Raw genomic sequence first — 16,015 nt, forward strand, 5'->3', positions numbered from 1 at the left:
GGATTGTAGACTTGGCTGTAGAATTTTGCAGGAGGGAACATGATTATTCAGGGGTCCTTCCTGCAAGATCTCAGTGCGGAGAGGAAATGTGATTTAACCAAGCTGGAGTAACCGAAAACGCCACAATCAGAAAGCAGAACCTGCTTCTCATTTTCAGTGCTATGTTCAGGCCTTCGTGTTAGCTTGTTGTGTTGTAAATTAAGATGGCCTAGCTCATGCTAGCCACAGTCCATGTTGGTTGCTCAGTAAAATAGCCAATTTACTCATTATTTTCAAGCTGCTACTACATCAGGAAGCTATGAGCAGTAGTAGTGGACTAGAATAACCTTTGAGCTATTAGGGAATGAGTAACTCCAGACCTCTAGTGTAGATGGAAGATAATCCATTGAACATTTTTGCTGGATGGCCTTTGCCAATGAGACAACTTCAATGTATTATGAAGGTAAATAGAAAGCAGTTTTAGGCAGCCAATTATGCAGCAGACAGGCAGATAAGAGAATGCTGTACATGTAGAAGAGACGACTGTTGCACAGAACAAAACACAATCCAATTGGCTGAGATGGGTTCTGGGATTCTGGTTTGCCAGTTGCTGCCTAATTAAGAATTTTGGATGCCAAGAACCACTGACCACATATGAACAGGATAATGCTAAAGAAAATAATGTATGTGATTCTGTCTCAACCAATTAGAATTAAGCAGTACATAAAGTTCTAACATTGTGTTTCCTTCACTAAAGTACAACCATCACTAGAGAAGACCACCACTGATGTGATTTTTCTGCATGTTTTGGCTTCACCTGTTACTTCACAGATGAACCATCTTTATGGCAGAACACAGCCATTTAAAAATATATTCTGTAACATACAGAAGTGGAACAGATGTACTTAAACCAAACTCCCAGCTTAGGATAGCAAAGAGTCATTACATGGGAATCATATAAATACACAAGATCTTTATAGATAAGAAGTTCTACTTCTTTTTTTTTTTTTTACTGTTAAACAACAACTTTCATTTTGCAGTGATTACACCATTATGCAAACCTGGACCTGGAACTGAAAAATAAATTGATTTAAACATATCAAACAGCATTTCTACTGGAGCTATCAGAAGCACATCATTGTACTTCTTGATCTTGAGAGCATTAGACTAAGATGAAGGAAAAAATCATCATGGCAAAGAGCTGTCTATGTTTTAATTTGAATACCAATATTTTTAAATGTACTATGCATTTAAATGTTAGCAATTCCATAGGAAATCTTGCAAGTCTGTGAACATTTGCTAATAGGTAAATACCACAGCATTTAATGGTGGGTGATTGTTAAGCTCAGATTGAAATATATATTTAGAAAAAGATACAGTAGTGCAAAAGCACAGCTTAGACTGTAAGGGTATGAACATCATGTTCAGTGTAATTAAGAAGCAGCCTATCAACACTAAGATAGTAATGTCATCCCATCTGCCAAACCCTGCATTAGCTGGCACTATGCCCCTTGCCTGCTGCTGCTTCTGTTACCCACCTGATCCTTGGAGACCTGCTTTGATGGAGCATTTATGCCAAGCTTTTCCAGAGGATAGACAATCTGTCGTCTTGGTCGCACGGGAACCATGTAATGAAGGGCAGATGTCAGGGAATGGGCATAGGGATTCTGAAACTGAAAGACAGCAATCTATATTTTAGCAGAGAGAATGTCAGAACAGTGCATCACAGATGTCTGTTGTATGGCTCTGCAAATACAAAATTCTTAACTCTGTTGGCTAAATCTGAGAGAAAAATCAGCAAATAAACAAACATACTCAGAGCAGAGGAATGAATTGCAGATAATTCCTGACACTAATGAAGATAATTATGAGAGTAATTACATTACTATCTCTGTGGGAATGACAGATAAACAAGTGGTTTGGTTTATGGGATTTTTCAGCACAAGTATTTTCCCCAGGAGGATATTTTTCTCCACAGTGATCATGAATCAGCTTGATTTGACCTCATTAAGCTGTGTTATCTGCTTACTGTTAACCTTTGCTTGTTTGGCAAAGCATGGTTTAAAAATTTATATAGAAAATCTATACTGACTAAAATGTCAATATCATCCAAGTGATAAATGTTAATAAACAGGCATAAACCTGAAATGAACAACCCTCCCCCATGTTAATTTGAATAGCACAGGTCATTAGAAACAGCTTTATTCTAGCATGACAGAACTAATTAAAACTCATAACACAACAAGACAAAATAGGTGATTTGGAGGAAATAGAGAGTCAGCATTAATGCAGTGTAAAATTTCACCGAGGTGCCTTTGAAAGTCTATACCACACCCACAAATACCAAAATAATTCACCACGATTAATGTTAATACAATCCAAATTGCACAAGATAATATACTATAATTTATAATGCCATGTACTAGAAAACATAGATGAATTAAAGGTAACTTGCTTTACCTGACAAATAGACCAAGCAAAAAACATTAGCAAGATTAAAATGGTCTCTTCCATCCATCCATTTTCTTTCTAGAACTATAATTTTGCCACTGGAGAACCTTGAGAACCAACAGCTGCTCAAGGACACTAGTTTCTCAAGGCACTTACTAAAACTGCACACAGTGGTAATCTGTGCAGAAGAACACAGGCTAAAAAGCAAAATATGTCTTCTGAAAAATATATATGCCTATCTTGTCAAGACTCATATGTTAAAAAATACAAGGGGACTTAGATGTTTCTGAAAATTTTACCCTAAGTGACTTAGGGCTCAATCCAGATGTGAGAGGCAAGGATTTCTTAGGGTGATATTTTTTATTGGACCAACTATGTAGTTGGGTTAAAGTTAGACAAGCTTTCAAATTCAAGACTGTTTTTCTCAGGTCATCTTCCTCATGTCTTGCATTCAAAAGCTTGTCTAATCATCCCAACTACATAGCTGGTCCAATAAAAGGTATCAGCCTAAGAAATCCTTGCCTCAAATTAAAGTTTAAAATCCATTCATGTTCGAAAAAGTGATCCAGAAAAATACTGAGCCATGAAATCCTGAAATTCATTCAGTGCCTGTATTTTGTATCACATAGTTCCTTAGATGCTTGTAGCTGGGCTTTATATACATGCTTAGAAAACTAGGGGCATTTATACACGTGTTCTGGGAGTGGAGAGGGGAGGAGGGGAGCACTTTAATTAGAGCAGCTCTGAGACTTTAAGGAGGGGAGCACTTTAATTAAAGCACCTGGAACATCTCATGCATCAGTGTCCCTGCACTCCAAAATGGCGCCAGGAGCACTTTAACTAAAGCTTGTCAAAAGAGCTTTAGTTAAAGTGCCTTGCTTCCATTTTGAAGTGTGGGGACACTGATACACGAGACGCTGGAGACTGCTGGAGCACGGCAATTACTACACTTCAGCAGACTTGGTTAATCAAGTCTGCTTCAACACACTGTAATTACAGCGCGTCAGAGCAACCTCACTGCTCATGTATAAGCACCATAGGTGTCTAATTCCCATCTAAACTCTCTTGCAAGCTAGAATGGAAGTGGACTGATGCTTAAACTTTCCCCAAGTCTCCAGAAGGGCCCAATGTGTTAAGTATTCCAAGAGCATGTCTAACTTATAACAGCAGCATTGCATCTAATACAAAGGCAGAACATAGGGCTGGGTGGCACCTTAGAGACTGGTTCAGAAAGGCATGAGCTTTCATAGGCAACAGCCTACTTTGTCAGATGTAAAAGGAGTGCTACATATGGTCACCTTCATTCCAAAACATGGTTGTAGAAGAGGCAGTGACGCTGCCCATGTTTTGCATACCAAGTTAGTGGTTAGAGCGCTTACCCAGGAAGTGGTAAGCCTGGGGTTCTGGGCTCTCCTCAGCCTAAGGAGATGGGTTTGAACCAAAACTGCAAGAGTCATGGGGCCAGAAGGACAGCAAATAAGAGCAAGACAGAATCTGTAGCATGGCCGTTAGGGCACCCAGATGAGAGAGGTCAGATGTAGAGCCCAGTCTCGGCTTTGAGGCTTCATTTTTCTAACTGATGGCTGTCCCCTGTAAAATGCATAAAAAATCCTGGGAGCTGTAGAAAGTGCTCTCACCTAGGCTATGCTGTAGCTTGATGAGCAGAACACTCTCCTGGGAAATGGGTGATGTGGTTTTGAATCCCCTCAGGCTGAAGAGGGCCTTCATTTCAGCTCTGCGTTTCCTGGGTGAATGATCTAACAATTAAACTACTATGCAGAAGGTAAGCAGCACTATCCCCTGTTAGGCACCTACTCCAGAAGGGAAAGCTAAGTCCTCTGGATTCCAAATTAATGCATGCACATTAGCTCCAGAGAGCAAGAGGAGTTCAGACACAATCCTGTGCTTAGCATTTCCTATGGACTCTGAATTCCATTATCTCTAAATTGTCCTTTAGACACCCTTAGCTCTCCCCAGTTTCTTTATAGAGCAGTGGTGCGCACACTTTTTGCCTTGCAGGCTGGATGGCCACTGTCTGATCCATCCATGGGCTGGATCTGGCCAGTGGACCAGAGAGGGGCGGACCCAACAGGGCCTGATCCAGCCATGTGGAAGTGTGGGGGGGAAGCTAGCCTAGCCTCGATCCAGCCACATGGGAGTAGAGAGTGTGGCCCAGTCTTGATCAGCTATGCAGAAAGGAGGGGGAATGGCTCAGCCCTAACCCAGCTGTGCAGGGAAGGGGATATGGCCTAGTCCTGATCCAGCCACATGGGAGGTGGGGCATGATTTAGCCCCAACCTGGGGGTGTGGGGCTTGGGAATTTGGCAGTGGTGAGGGATGGTAGCATTAATTGTGACTGCTTCCCTGCCACCAAATTTGCTGACCCATGGGGAGCCCCATGGGCTGGATGCCATGGCTCTGCAGGCTGGATTTGACCCATAGGCCAGAGATTGAGCACCCCTTATTTAGAGTGATAAAATGCCTAAGCCTGTCTACTGGATTGTTCTTGGGAGGTGCCCAAGTCTCCCTATTAACTGTGTATGAACCCTAGATGCCTAAGCCAAGTCTAGTTGGATTATGTTCATGGAGCCAGGCACCTAAACTTTAGGCATTCCAATTGCTAAGTTTAGGTGTTCCAACCATTAAGTGGAGATTTCCCCAGTTAATGTTTGAAATGTGCTTCAGCTATATAGCCATGATGGATCAAAAGATGGAGTAAAAACCACACCTGAACTTGTTATTTGGATGTCACCTTCTGGTGTGCAGGGAGCAAATACATTTCCTATCCCTGCTACTTCTTCCTAAAACAGGTACATTGGGAGTAGATAGGAAATGGCAGAGCCCTGGCTGCAGCCCCTGATCAGTGGAGCTGAGGGGAATAATATTAGGCCTTTATGGACAAAAAGTAAATGGCATCTCCCTTAAAGCAAGTGAGGTAGCAGGAAACATATCTTCACTGAGGCATGATTCCCATATTGTGATAGCCAGGAGCAGCGCAGTCAGAGCACTATCCCTTCAACACAAATACAGATTACATGAGAGATGAACAAGGTGTTGTTTGCACAGTCAGAGGGAGGAGGAGGGCAAAGAGGGAGAGAGAAGAGGAAGAAAAAGGTATACCACACAACAGCATAATATTTTTAAAATAAAATAATTGCCTTTTGGTTTTACCTTGCCTTCTTCTGACTGTGGATAAATAGGGTAATAAAGACAAGACTTGTAGGCTAAGCGGAGGATCTCCTTCAAAAAATATTTGGTATAATGATGGAATATGGGATTTAGAGCAAAGTGGTAAAGATGGCCATGTTCTTCCTTCTGGTGATGATTAAAGTAAATAAAATCTTCAATGTTGTAATGTGAACGGATATATTCAATATCCTACAAAATAAGAAGTCTGGAATCAGCACTGGTGGGAAAAGTTGTGCTTTCACAATAAAAGATGTGCCAACAGGCTGCCTTTCTATTTCTTTAAATGATTAAATTTGAACACAGAAGCAAGACCACCTCGAGAGCTTTTCATGACCAGCTACAAAATGTTCCTTGACATTCTTTCCTCTGTATCAAAAGCTATTTTTTGTAATTCTCCAGGCTTTATTTACTACGGAATGTGTCTGACCCCGTCTCTAAATTACATGAGCCCCTGACATTGTTCAATGGACATTTAGCAAAAAAAGTTTTCTATTGTACAAGGTTCCAGACACAGAGTGACAGCTTGTCCTCTTCCACGTATAAAGCCAAGAGGAAGAAAAAAGCTCTACAAGGAATTTCTTGCAATGACTGGTTCAACCTCACATTTGGATTAATCTAATTTAGGCACCTTAAAGTAGCTGTGACAACCCCTCATCTCAAGGCATTCAAAATAAAAAGATAACTTTGAAAATAATGGTGATTGCTCCTTATTTTAAAAACTGAAAATCTTGCAAAAAAGTACCATATTTTTGCCTTTTTAGAGTAAGCAAAATGGTGAGAAAGTTTTTGATCTGTTGCAACCAGTGTAAAACAGAATGGAAAATATTTATTCTCCTTACCCGTCTTGCAATTTTATTTTTCTACCCCAAAAACAAACATGAATTTCTGTTTTATGTGAGACACAGTACTGAGAAGCTATTTTTAAAAAGTGGATTTTAGATGAGTGCAAGTACCATTTTCAGTATGTAAGGGGAAATTCCTTTTTTACCTTGAAAAATAGGAACCAAAGTACACAGTGGCCATGTCTACATATGCACTTTACTGCAGAGTAGATTAATTAGCTGCAGAGTAAAGCATCACCATCTACTTGTGTGATGGGATTAGACTCCAGTAAACTAATTTACACCAGTGTAAAATAGTACTGTCAGGGACAGCACTATCTTACACTGGGGTAATTTACTGCAATTAAACGCATGTGTAGATGCTGATCGCAGGTGCAAATTGTGCTGGTCAGCCCAGCCAGCCAGGGCCAGGCTCCTGCCTGCCACCTAACCACATGGCTCTGCACTTTCAGCACCCTTATGCCCCAGCCAGCCCCTCTGCCAACACCGCCACTCAGAGCCTCGGACTGACCTCACCATATCCACTGCCAACCCAGGCCTGCTCTGCCCTGGCTCAAATTGCTGTTGTCCTGGGCACATATGCAGGTGCTGTGCCCAGGAGTAGTTTACTCCAGCTCCAACTGCTCAGGAGTTTATTGCCTTGCATTAACACAGGGGTGGGCAATTATTTTGAGCAGAGGGCCGCTTACCGAGTTTTGGCAAGCCATCGAGAGCCGCATGGGTAGTCCTGCCTCTTGACAGGTGCCCTGTCCCCTGGTCACCGTCTTGCGCCCCCTAATCCCTGACCTTTGCCACCAGAAGTCCCTCCCCTTACCCCTCAGAAGTATTCCTTTCAGCAAAGGAGTTTGCCATCTTGGAACCACAAAAATACCAAATTATACTCTAAAAATCAAACATACTACAACATTCATTAATTTCATTTAAAAAAGTATTCTTGTCCTGATTTATATGTGTTTGTGTAGTGTACATAGAGGTGATAGTATAATAGCTTAAAATGAAGTCTTATTTGTGTATATTGTGGGACGGTGTGATTGGGTGGGTATAGGTTTGTGGGTGTGTGCGTGGGGTTTGTGATGGGGTGGATAGGTGTGGGGGCATGTGTGTATGGGGAAGCATGTGGGTGTGTGTATGGATGTGTGGAGGGGTACGGGGTTTTGGGGGGTTCTGAGTGTGTGGGGGGAGGGTTTGCCCAGCTCCTCCCTCTCCCTGCCCTCATAAGGAGAAGGGGGACCCATACCAGCTCCATAGAGCATCTGCTGGCCCATGCCCCATGCTCCTGCCCATGCTGGCCCAGTGCACCAGCATGGGCCCTGCACTCCCGCCCAGTTGTTGCTGCACTCTACGCACCAACTCACTGCCCCTTCTCCCCCACTTGCCTCAGCCATTTTCCAACTCCCCACCCCACACTGGCCAGCTGCTCCAGCACCACATGGTTCCTGGCTGCAGTGCCAGGGATCACAGGAGCCAACTTCGCCCTGAGGACTAGGGCAATCACCTGCAGTCCTCCCCTGCCTCCCTCCCCCCATTCTTATCTGTATTTCCCTCAGCGCCAGGAGGCAGGAACAGCCCCAAGTTCCCAGGCCAGAAGCCCCTGGTAGGCAGAGGCTTCCTGTTGGGGCTGGGGCTGGGGCTGGGCCAGGCCAGCCCTGCTACTCTGGCTGCTTAATCCTGTCATTGGCTCCCCCTGGGCCCTACTGCCCCTGTGTGACAGGAGTATCTCGCTGGAGCCTTTCTATTGGTGGCTCCGCCTTCCTGTCTTGGGCTAACCGCCTGCTTACTTGTCTGCCATGCCTTGATCTTAATTGATTGAGTGATGTAATTAGCGGGAGGCTGCCCACTTTATATGCCCAGTGTCAGGGGGCGCTATCTGCAGCTCCTTTTCTTCCCCTACACCGCAGCCCAAGCCTTGCAGATGGTACTTGACAGGGTTTGCCCTATGCCTCGGCCCTCTTCTTTACTTCTGGGGCTCCTCACTGCCCCCTCTCAGCTTCAGAGCTCCTCAGTGCCCCCCTCTCAGCTCCGGGGCTCCTCACTGCCCCCCTCTCACTCCAGGGCTTCCCACTCTCCCCTCTCACTCTGGGACTGGGGTCAAATGCACCCCGAACGCTGCGCCCTCTATGGCACCAGGGTCCCCATGCTACCGTGGAGCTCCTACGAGGCCTCCTCCAACCCCTTATAGCCTCACCCGGTCCTCCGGTCTTATAAAACTATAAACAGAAAACTCAAGCCCCTGGGCTACAACATAAACTCTAAACCGTCCGGTCAAAACCACGTTCTATCCCTACCGGGAAAATACTCCAACTCATAGTGTCAACCAGGGGATGCTCCTGCAGTCTATCTTCTCCTTTATCTCTGCATTGGCTGAGCTCCCCCCTCCTTGGCCGCCAGAGGGGAACTGCCCTCCTGGCCTCATGCTTGGGCTTAAGAAGGGGCCAAGCCCTGCCCCTTCCTGTCAGCTGATTCCCTTGGTTCCCCTAGCAACCAGCACCTGTGCTGCCCTGGTGACTGGCAGTTGAGCCTCCCCCTTCTCACCACTAGGGGTCTCTGCTGAGCCATTTCTGCTTTTAGGCGCAGGGCACCCGAGTGCTCTGCGACACCCTGGCTCCTGTCATCTTTGACAGACAGCCAGGGGCAGATAAATATTAATTTTCAAAATTTTGGGGGGGCCCCGTGGGCCAGTTAGAATGGCCTGGTGGGCTGGATCCAGCCCACGAGCCGTATTTTACCTGCCCCTGCATTAAATGCTCATGTAGATGCACCCAGTTGTAGCAACAGGATAAAAAAAAAAATCAACTCTTTTTTAGAGGAAGAATGGCCTTGTGTTAGGATACCAGACCAAGCTGCAAGAGATTTGGGCTTGATTCTCTGCTTCATGCACACTTTTGGTGTTCTCTGTGCCTCAATTTCCCTTTCACAAAAAGAGGACAATAATCCTTAGATTTTGAACTATTTGAAGCAGGGACCTCCACTAATATTTTTCTGTATAGTGCCAAGCAAAAATGGCCTTGGTTGTGGTTTCTGTACACATTCATGTAATACAAATAATAAAACAGTCAACATTTCACTGTGGTAATTCAGGACACATCCCAAATGGGAGAATGAAAAAAAAATTCAGATGAAATTTACCATTTCATTTCTGACAACAGACACACCAACTATTTGATCCGAAACTTCTGCTACAAATGCCTGGACTGGTGTCCCATCCTGAAAGACAAGTAACAAAATGTGCACACCTATGCTGATCATTGATTAACACACAATATTAGAATTCTGATCTTAACTGTGCATTTTAATGATACACTTTTGATCAACACAAACCCCCGCTAGCCATTCTGTATGCTACCCACTTAACCTCTCTCCAAGCAAGGGCCCAGTCCTGCAATGAGTTCCATGAAGACAGGCCACTGTGGACAGGCAGACCAATGCTGAAGTTTAGGGGACTGATAATTATTTTCATGGAAGTCAGGTTCATCTCCACATCCCCCAGTGATTCCACTGGTAAAGATTTAAACCCTGGGAAAGATGTTTTTAGCAAATAGTATGCTTCCTTTTGGACAACACAATGGAAAACTACATGTACATATAATACCTGCAGCATGTACTCACTGGATCTCTGCGAGCCAGAGTGAAGATCCTTAAGTCATCTACTATACTTTTATTCAAGTCAAGGGTTTTAATGAGCATTTCAACAGCAGGTAGATCACTGGTTGTGGCTCTTCTTACATTAAATGACCTATTAGAGAATACAGGCATGAAAAGCCTGCTCTGCTGACAAATAAAAGATTTCATTTATGAAGTCTAACAGGCCCTGGTCTGTGAACACTACATCCACACAGTTTTTTTACAGCTAAAATGAGTGCATCCCAAATTATTTCAAATATATAAAATACATTACATTATTTATATAAAATGTCACATAAGGACATGCAGAAAACTTGGTGCTGGGATATTCTAATCCAGAGTTATTGTACTGCTTCCCGGTTTGTTTTTTTCCCGTACAGCCCCCTGCAATGCATCCATACAGGAAAATCTAGCGAACCCCTTCACAATAGTGTCACATTACTGACCAGGTCATTTGCAGTATTCATAAACTAATTATATATCTACATTCTTAGATGATTATGTCACAGCTCCACTTCCACCACAGCTACTACTAAATATTTAAAGTTAAGTACAGGAAAACCTTGTTAATTTGAAATGCAAGGGACCGAAAATACTGACTTGGAAATAAATGGGTTTGAATTATCCAAATTACTATGGGTACATACAGACTTAGTTTACCCACAGACTATCTTAGCTCACCTAGATAGAGTTACAAACATCTACGTGTGGAACTGTCCTGCCAACCCCTCCCAAGCACACCTAACTCCCCTGTGGCCCTGCCATCCCTGATCCCACAAAACCGCCCCTAATCCTGCCAAACTCTTGCCATGCCTGCAGACCCACTAACCCATTTCTGCCAAACTACCCCCAATCTTGCCAACCCCCACTCCACCAAATGACCCCTGATCCAACTTCTAATCCTGCCAAGCCACTTCTGATCCCTCCAACACATGATTGCCATACTGACCCAATCCCACCCATGCCCCCCATCTTCCATAGATCCACTAAGGCCCCTGATTGCACCAAAATGCTGCCAATCCCACTAACGCCTGGGTCTGCCAAACTGTTTTCAGGGGGTTATGGTTCAATGGACCAGAAAATGTCTTCAAATTTCAAAGTAGCTGTATTTCATATTGTCTATATCATAAAGCATATAAAAACCTATCTTTTCAGCTGGGGAATGACAACAGCTTTGAAGTACTCAATACTTTGAACTATATGATATTGAACTGATGAGGTTTTCCTGCGCACATGTAAGTGTTTACTGGATTGGGGTCTCAGACGGATAACCAAATGAAAAACATATCTAACTTGCTCAAACAAAAATCTTATTACATTCCAAGCAAAAACTGTTGGAAGGTTACTTTTCTTTTCAATTGAATGTTAAAACAACAGGCCTTAAACCTAACCTATGACTGCTGAATCAAGAGTTAAAAGAAACAGATTCATTTGGAACATTAGATCAAACAGTGAATATACAAACAAGAGGAGGGCCTAACAGGCAGGAAGCATGAGATACTTGCAGGGGTACAATGCAGTAACAGTGACCAGGATTTTGGTCTGCTACAAGGGTCTAAACCAGGGGCAGGCAAAGTCCAGTCCACAGGCTGGATTAGGCCTGTGGCAGACTTCATTTCTTAGCACCCCATGCCAACGTCACTGCAGCCAGTTTCCATGGACTCCCCAGCAGCAGGACTGACAGCATGGGGCCAGGATTTCTATGGAGACCAGTCCCAGCAGTGCTGGGCAGGAAGCTACTCCAGGGGTGGGATCTTGCAGCAGTGACAGCACGGTCTGGAGCTGGGGCAGAGCTGCGATCTGCTGCCCACACACCCTGGGTAGGGACATGCAGGCAGCACATTGCAGCTCTGCCCCAGCTCTGGACCATGCTGTCACTACTGCAAGATCCCAGCCCTGGCCACAGAGCAGCTCCCCACTGTGATGAAAGGTGCCTTGAGTGGGGGTTCCCAGAGTGGTGTACTATCCGTCTGGCGTGAAGCCCCTCCCCTCAACTCGCCTGCCACAACTTGGTGTTATTGGATAAAGGGAGGGTTCAGTGGAGATCTTCTTCCTGGGGGGCCCCTGGGGACGGTAGTACTCACAGTTCAGGTGTGATGTTCCACGGAGCTCTGCTTCCCCTATACCCTGTCCACTCGCCAACCAGATTGGTGCTAACAGTGTGGTTTGGTTGTACTCGATCAACCCCTGCTTGCCTAGGGGGAACCCATGTCAGCGTGGGTCCTGTCGGGGACCTGTCAGGCTGCCCCAATGGGTAGCCCTTCCGCTGCAGAGACCTGCAAGCTGGACTTGAGTCGGCTGGCACCTGCTTCAGTGCCTCCAAGTAGGGCGCTTCTGGTTCTGCTCCTATTCTTGTTTTTCAGAAAAAATAGACCGCTGGGGAAGAGAGGGATGTGGAGTTGCCTCCTTCATCCCAGCCTGCTGCCGGGGGCTCAATTGCTTCCCTTGCTATGCCTGCTGGCATTGAGACAGCTGTACTGCTCCTGCCTGCTCCAGGAGCCCCAGCACGTCTGGTACGCTCCATGCCAGTGAGCTCCCTTGCTCTCTCTGCCCCCCTGAGTTCCAGTGGGGCTTTTAAATCTTCCTGCAGTGGCCAGAACAGCCACCATGATTGGCTCAGCTTTTCCCTGCCTGGGAAACAGCTGATTAAACAGCCGGCATAATGCCGGCTCGCATGGCTGTGGACGCAGTTTCTGCTCCAGCTCCGGCTGAGCCCCTGGAGGTAAGTTTCCCCCATGGAGGAGATGTTTGTGGGGTTTGGGGCCCGCGGGGACTGCCCTCTCCCCTTCAGGAGCCTGTGGGGGTGACTTGCCACCACACCCACCCACCTGGCCCCAGCGGCAGTGGCAGGGTGTGCAGTCTCCATGGAAACCCTGGCCCCGAGCTGTCACAGTACCACTGCTCCTGGGGTCTCCATGGAAACCAGCTACAGTGATACAGGCAGGAGCTGCTGGGAAATGGAGTATGGCCACTGGCCAGATCCACCATTTTGCCCACCCCTGCTCTAAACAGACCAGAAAATTAGGTTGTACTAGTGCTGAGAGCAAAAAGCATGGGTAAGAGTGCAGAACATTTTCCATCTATTCTTATTTTCTTAGTAGGGTTGGAGTGATGTAGTCATGATGTTTCCAAATTATGAGCTTTTCATGTTGTTAATTTGCTAATGTAAACAGTGAATTTCAATATCCTCAGTGTTATAGTAGGGTCTTCTCATCTTCCTTAGGTATCATCCCTTGAAATTATCATTTTGTTTAATCATTGTCATAGCTTCTATTAGAGCTGGTAAGCAGTGATATAAAAGGTGTTGTTTATAATCTTTGGTGAAGATCGCCTGAATAAATGCTATTCTCTTCTCCTTTGGTATCATGCTCCATACTTCCCAGCACCAAAAGTGACTGTAGCTCTTATTAGATTCATTTTGGCCTCTTCCAGTGTCTGTGCTCCAGATAAGTACAGCTACTCTTCACTTAACATTATAGTTATGTTCTTGAAAAAATTGACTTTAAGCGAAACAATGTTAAGCGAATCCAATTACATCACAGTAGTTAGCTACTAGCAGGTGGCAGCCAAACAATGTTATAACAATGTTATAATCGAACATTGCATGACTTTAAACGAACATGTTCTCTAACGGATCAGCAATGAAATAATGAACCAACGTTAACCGGGACAACATTACGTGAGGAGTACTGGTACAACCCATTTAGATTACTAAAGATGGAGAATGCTAGACAGATGCTAGAGAATCTTGCTCCAGTCCTTGAAGACCTTTGAGAGTTAGGACTTAGACAATGAAATGAACACTAAAATGAAAGGGGAGCCAATAGGGGTATCCCTGCAATTAGTTCCACATAGTAGATGCAAGCTGCTATATGTTGGAAAGATGGAGTTTGATAAGCCTTGACTAATAGGCTAGGTACAGGGCACTTAGAATAATCTCCGGGGCATTTCCAGAAGTCAGTCCAGCAGGTGATGATGATGATGATGATGAACACATGGATCATGGTTGTCAAGCCTTTGTCCAAAAGAGAGGCATTAAGTCTTATGATTTGGCAATGGACTAAAGAATTCCTGGCTGTCACTGGTTCCCTGTTCTCAAGGACCTAGGACAGGTCTCAATAATGCTCATAGACTTTATATTAGTTTAAGAATTGAGGGAAAGAGGGGAGAGGTATTGCATGCACTACTAAGTAGCTAAAAGCATTGCTATTCAATTGCTGGTATTTACAAACCATGCTGTTGAAGCACAGGGGTCTGTAAACTCAGGGGGCAAAACACCTCTATGTCTTAGAAACTCTAGATGATTAAGTCTACATGAAGGAATTGACAAAGCCCATTGGGAAGCTGACAGAGGCTGTTACCTGTGCAATCCCATGAGCGTAAAAGCAGGTGTTAGCTGTGCAATGTGAAGCCTGTAAATAGTCCAGAGCTGATAAGCTGGCACAAAGGGTATGTAAGACTAAAAACCTATGCAGCTCCAGTCAGTGACCTGGGGGCAGATCTTCAGTGGGTGTAATTTGTCATATCTCTTCATTTAAGTGGAGCCATGATAATTTACACCAGCTGTGACTCTTTCCCCTGTTCCCTGCTATGTAAGCTTCATTCAGACCTCAACAGGAAGGGGTTAGGTCTGACCTTCATAAATCAAGTGCTTTGATTAAGTGAGGCTCAAACACTCAAGGTTGGATGGTAGCTTTGGTTCATTGAGTTTACACTGAGATAAAAAAATCCCAATGAAGGTTTCTTGCCCAAAGTTAACTAAGCTCCTTACTTTATACCATGGATATAGCTGATCCTGTTTCCCATTTTTTCATTTTAAACTGTAGTGCACTACTGTTACATTTATGTTTCATAAAATATTACTGAAACATTTCCAAGTTACCAAAAATAATGCTAATATATTTTAAAAAAAATACTACTGCCTTCAATCTGAATTTTGCCAGGAAAATCAGGGACCTAAACTTTGAACTATTTCAACATGTCTGTTTGTTAGCTTGAGGCATCTAAAGGTTGCATTAGACTGCAAGCATGCACTTCAAATTAAAACTGTAATTAAGTCTTTCTAACTGCTGAACTATACACGTATTGAGTTTTACATAAACTTCAACTCAGACTATTTTTAACACATTTCTATATACTCAGTTAAACATAGGATCAAATAGGGAGCCATGGAGCAGCACACAAGACAGTAAAGCAGCAAACCAAGCCAGCCCCGTAGTCCTCAATCATGTTATCTTGACTTCTCAGCTCCTTAGCTTCATTTACCTCTATATAACATATTTATATTCATAAATCTGCTTAAGCAAATCAGACAGTTAGATGGACAAGAGGTGGCATTTGTATCCACAATTAACTACAGGAAGCAATTTTTTGGCATGAATAAAATAGCACCTGCAAAAAATGGAGGATGCTTAACAAAAAATCAGGTCTATTGTGAGTACGAATGGCTAGTAAAGCATATCTTAGGTCTATGTATGCTCATTTCTTTCCCAGGGAGGAATTAACCCACTCCAGAAGCCCAATTCCTTTGACTGCTCAGAAGCCCTATTATTATTATTATGCTTTTTACTGAAAATTGAAGGAAAGTATCCATTAAGCATTTCAGCCTTTGCCTTGTCATCTGTTATTTGTTCTCCTTCCCTGTCAAGTAGCAGACCTACATTTCCATTTGCCGTACTTTTGCTTTTTGTGCGCTTAATACTTTTTCTTATTCCTTTTACAACCTTTGCTAATCAGTATCTCATTTTATGCCTTTGCCATTCTCTCTCTGATTTTGTCCTTTCATGTCTTTACATTCCCCCTTTGTTTATTCCCTGCTTTTTCTTTTAATCCATTTTATATGACTCCCTCTCCATTCACATGTCTGTTAAAAGCTAATGGTGCAACTAGAATACATTGATCTTTTACTTTTGATATTTTGCCTTTACGTCAGG

General features: G+C 44.0%; 1 protein-coding gene across 2 annotated transcripts in view; it reads right to left on the reverse strand.

Moving 5' to 3' along the window:
• CFAP61 (cilia and flagella associated protein 61) overlaps window positions 1-16,015 on the reverse strand; it is a 252,631-nt gene that overhangs the window by 160,371 nt on the left and 76,245 nt on the right. For both annotated transcript variants that reach the window (XM_019516128.1, XM_019516127.1), the window contains exons 14-17: window positions 10,068-10,194; window positions 9,588-9,665; window positions 5,602-5,808; window positions 1,518-1,652 (exon numbers count right to left, since the gene is read on the reverse strand). In XM_019516128.1, coding sequence (XP_019371673.1) covers window positions 1,518-1,652; window positions 5,602-5,808; window positions 9,588-9,665; window positions 10,068-10,194 — 547 coding nt within the window. The remainder of the gene's footprint in view (window positions 1-1,517; window positions 1,653-5,601; window positions 5,809-9,587; window positions 9,666-10,067; window positions 10,195-16,015) is intronic.

Source organism: Gavialis gangeticus, unplaced genomic scaffold (assembly GCF_001723915.1).
Source record: "Gavialis gangeticus isolate Ggan-Ray unplaced genomic scaffold, GavGan_comp1, whole genome shotgun sequence".
NCBI lineage: Eukaryota > Metazoa > Chordata > Crocodylia > Gavialidae > Gavialis > Gavialis gangeticus.